Source organism: Octodon degus, unplaced genomic scaffold (genome assembly GCF_000260255.1).
Source record: "Octodon degus isolate 3935 unplaced genomic scaffold, OctDeg1.0 scaffold00070, whole genome shotgun sequence".
NCBI classification, from domain to species: Eukaryota; Metazoa; Chordata; class Mammalia; order Rodentia; family Octodontidae; genus Octodon; species Octodon degus.
The window spans coordinates 5,698,161-5,701,786 of NW_004524646.1; the positions used below are offsets into that span (position 1 = coordinate 5,698,161).

Here is a 3,626-nt window from a genome sequence, read left to right on the forward strand (position 1 = left end):
CGCCCCGCCCCGCAGGGCTGCGCGCCCGAGCGCGTTCCGCGTCCCCGCCGCCGGGAGGAGGTGCCCGCACGCTCGCCGCGCGCTGGCCCTAGTCTCGGCCTCTGGGCGATTTCCTCTGGACCCAAGCTCCCGCCCGAGGAGGAAGATGCAGACCTTTCTGAAAGGGAAGAGAGTCGGCTACTGGCTGAGCGAGAAGAAAATCAAGAAGCTCAATTTCCAGGCCTTCGCCGAGCTGTGCAGGTAAGGAGGGACGCTCCGGCGCCCGGGGACCCCCCCAACCCTGGCCTGAGCCCCGCTCAGCCTCAGCGGGCGCCGGGGAGGCGAGAGCAAAACGGGAAGGAGCGGCGCTCTGGGAGGCTGGGTCGGAGGAGCCAGGTGGCCGTGGGGCTCGGGGCACTGTCCGAGGGAAGCGATGGCCGGGAGGGGCGATGGGCTCGGGCCGGGGCTCTCAGGTGCACTGTGACCCGGCCCGGAGGCCCCCAGCCGCCCAGGGCGCGGTGGGAACTCTTGAAGGTTGGCGAAGGGACCTGGGGAATCGGGGAGTCCACGCTGTCACTCGAGACTTAAACGTACTTTTGAACTGGCGTGTTTCTTCTTTAGTCTCCTTCCCTTGGTGGAGAACGGCACCAGGGTTTGTCCACTACCTACTATGTGCCCCTCGTGTGCCCGGCTCCTGGCGCTGTCATTGCATATCACCCGGTTGAGCCCAACTGAAGGGAGCAGCAACACTTGGCTTGTGTCTGGCGATTTGCTGTCTCATTATAGCCTCCGGCAGCCTTCGCCTTCTAAATTGGCTCGGGTGGTGATTCCGAGCCACGTGTCTGAGAAGGGGAACCGGAGGAGTGGGATATCTTACCTGGGGTTCCAGGGCTCGGTGTAGCTGGTGCCTAGAAGGTGCTGGGTAAAAAGCGTGTGGAGTAGAATGGCCTTCCAGCCGTCTGGGCTGGGTCCCGCTTCCGTGCTGGAGCACTGTAGTGGAGACGGGTTGAGTAGATCACATTTTCAATAAATTACAGAAGTGCCAAGAGGTGGTTCAGGTGTGCTTTGCCTTGCGCTGTGACTGGGGCTTTGCCTCTGAAAAACTATTACTTAAATCCCTTTTGCCTAATGGAATCCGCCTCCCTGAGCGTTTTGCAAACTCCAGGTTGAAACCTTTTGTTGTGCAGTGACTCCACTGAGTGGATTTGGTTTCTGAAAATGGGCCCACTTGCATTTTCATCACTGTGATGTTTAGGGGTCCGCAAACATCTTGGAGAGCCCACCAGTGGGGTTTCCTATCTCCTGATCCTAGAGGGGAGGGACTGAGCTGACACATGCTGGCAGGCCTGGCAGCACCCTAGTGTCCCTCACAGCTGCCCCACGGGCCACGCAAGTCATCTCTGTGCAGTCTTGTCTACAGGATCGCCAGGTTCTGGGGTGGCCTTGGTTCCTTCCTCCCTGATGGCTCCCTAAGAAAGAGCAGGCTCTTGGAGATCTGCCGTGCAGGCAGAGTAGCCCTGGGAACACGCAAAGGAGTCCAGAGGAACTCACAGCCAGAGCTTTGAAAATGGGGCCTAGGGCTTTGGGAACGCAAGGAAAGGACACTTGAATGCTGCACTACCCTGGACACTGGAGAAATTCAGAGAAGCTCTTTTGGCTGTTCTCGAAGTCCAGTTCTGATGTGGGGCACCTGTCATCATATAGGACTTGGGAAATCCCAGTTTATCTTTCCTCAGATTTCTCTACTGGTAGCTGTCTGTGCTTGTGTCTGTCTGGGTGGCTGTGTTTCACTGGCTGGTTTGCAGGCTCAAGAAGACAGTCTGGACAGCCTGACGATCCCCTGCTAGACCTGCAGGCCACCTTTCCTGTTTTGTTGACACCCTGTCTTTACAGAGATGGGAGCTTCAAGTCACCCCATGATGGTAACTATTCTGGGGAAATTAGATAGAGCGGAGCCTTAGTTTCTGTGGAAGGGTTAAGTTCAAGGTCTGGTTGCTTTCCTTTGTCCAGATAATGATTTCAGAGAGAAGGTAGGTCTTGGGCCATTCTAGAACCCTAGGAAATCGCACTTCATGTTTTCATAAGGTGTTTTGTTACTCAAGTTTAAGAAGGAAAACACCAAAAAGAGTTTTTCTGTTGCTTATTATTTCCAGGACAGTGCCCTCTGGTGGCCATGTCTATATACCAGCTGCAAAATGCTCCAACCGTTAATATGGTGATCTGGGCCTTTTGCTCCGTTTTGTTTGGTATCGATGCCTCTGAGATTTTAGTGGACCAAGAGACATATGCATGGACATTGTCATATGTTAGATATTCAGTCCGAGGGCACAATGCTGCTATACTGGTGGATGATGAATTATGCTGGTGCTCTGCGAATTTCCCAATGACAAAGCCCGGGCGTGTTGGAGATGACTTAGGGCTCTGCTCTGAGTGCTCAGGTCAGGGTTGGTGCTTGGCTGGACTGGCATGACTTGTTCAGTTGAATGTCACGCCTTTTTTTTTTTTTTAAAGCTTTTTTTCTTTATGTATTTGGTCCAGGGTCTACAGGGTCTCACTACATAGGTCGAACTCAGTGATTCTCCTCTTTTCAGCCTCCCAAGCGTTGGAATTACAGGCACGTGCCACCACGCTCAGTCTCAGTTGCTGTCTCGGAGCACCCTGGGGGCGGGGCCAGCACTGCATGTGGTGCTAGGGATCGAACCCCAGCAGCTGCACTCTGCCTAAGCAGGCACTTCAGTCCACTGAGCCATCTGGCCAGTTCTATGCCTTGTAGACACCTTATCTAGAGCCAGGCATGGTGGTATATGTCTGTATTCCCAGCACTTGGGAAGCCGAGGCAGGAGGATTATCATAGGTTTGAGGCCATCTTGAGGCTCATAGCAAGACCCTGCCTCAAAAACACAACAAAACAAAACAAAACAAAACAATCAAAAGACACTTTCCTGGGCTGGGGAAATAGCTCAGTAAAATAAGCGCTTGCCTGGCAAGCGCAAGGGCCTGAGTTCAATCCCCAATTCCGCAAAAAAAAAGTCACTTTCCTGACAACACTGAGTTGAGCCCTCAGCCAGTGTAATGTCCTGCTGCACAAGGTGGGCAGCGCCCCTGCATCAGTAGGTGGCTAAGTCCCGGGGAGCACCCCACCCACTTTAGGCAGGTACAGGGCCATCATTTCTCTAATAGGATGGGACCTCGGTCCTCCCAGCAGAGGGGGCTTTGAGTCAGCTAGATTTTGGTGGTGCTGTTTGTTCCTTTTCCTTGTCTGTGTTTTCCCCTCTATAGGGAGATGCAAGTTGAGTTAATTTATTCTTCCTACCTCTTCCCTGTCCCTTACCTGGGAGCAACTTTGTGGTTTCTGCATTCCCTGTTTTTGTGGCTTTTATAGAATGGCCTGAAGAGGTTCAGAGGGGAAGTGGAGAAGTAAAGACAGGAGTTGAGAACACTGCGTGATGTTAGGATGCTCTGTATTTGTCAGTTCTCTGCAGCACCCGCTGGGGAATGCTGGCCCACCCAGGTCACCTTTGCTCGTGTCTTTTACGCCTCCCGCCACCAGCTCCTCTCTCCTTCCCACTCTTTTCTGCACCTAGACCTGTGTTGCAGAATATGATGTAAGAAATCCCCGGTTCTTTTTTTTTTTTTTTTTTTTTTTT

General features: G+C 53.3%; 1 protein-coding gene across 1 annotated transcript in view; it reads left to right on the forward strand.

Moving 5' to 3' along the window:
• The first annotated feature begins 21 nt into the window (after positions 1 to 21).
• Itpk1 (inositol-tetrakisphosphate 1-kinase) overlaps positions 22 to 3,626 on the forward strand; it is a 148,285-nt gene continuing 144,680 nt past the window's right edge. The window contains exon 1 of the mRNA XM_004635154.2: positions 22 to 240. Within this exon, the coding sequence (XP_004635211.1) occupies positions 146 to 240 (95 nt within the window). The 5' untranslated portion in view covers positions 22 to 145. The remainder of the gene's footprint in view (positions 241 to 3,626) is intronic.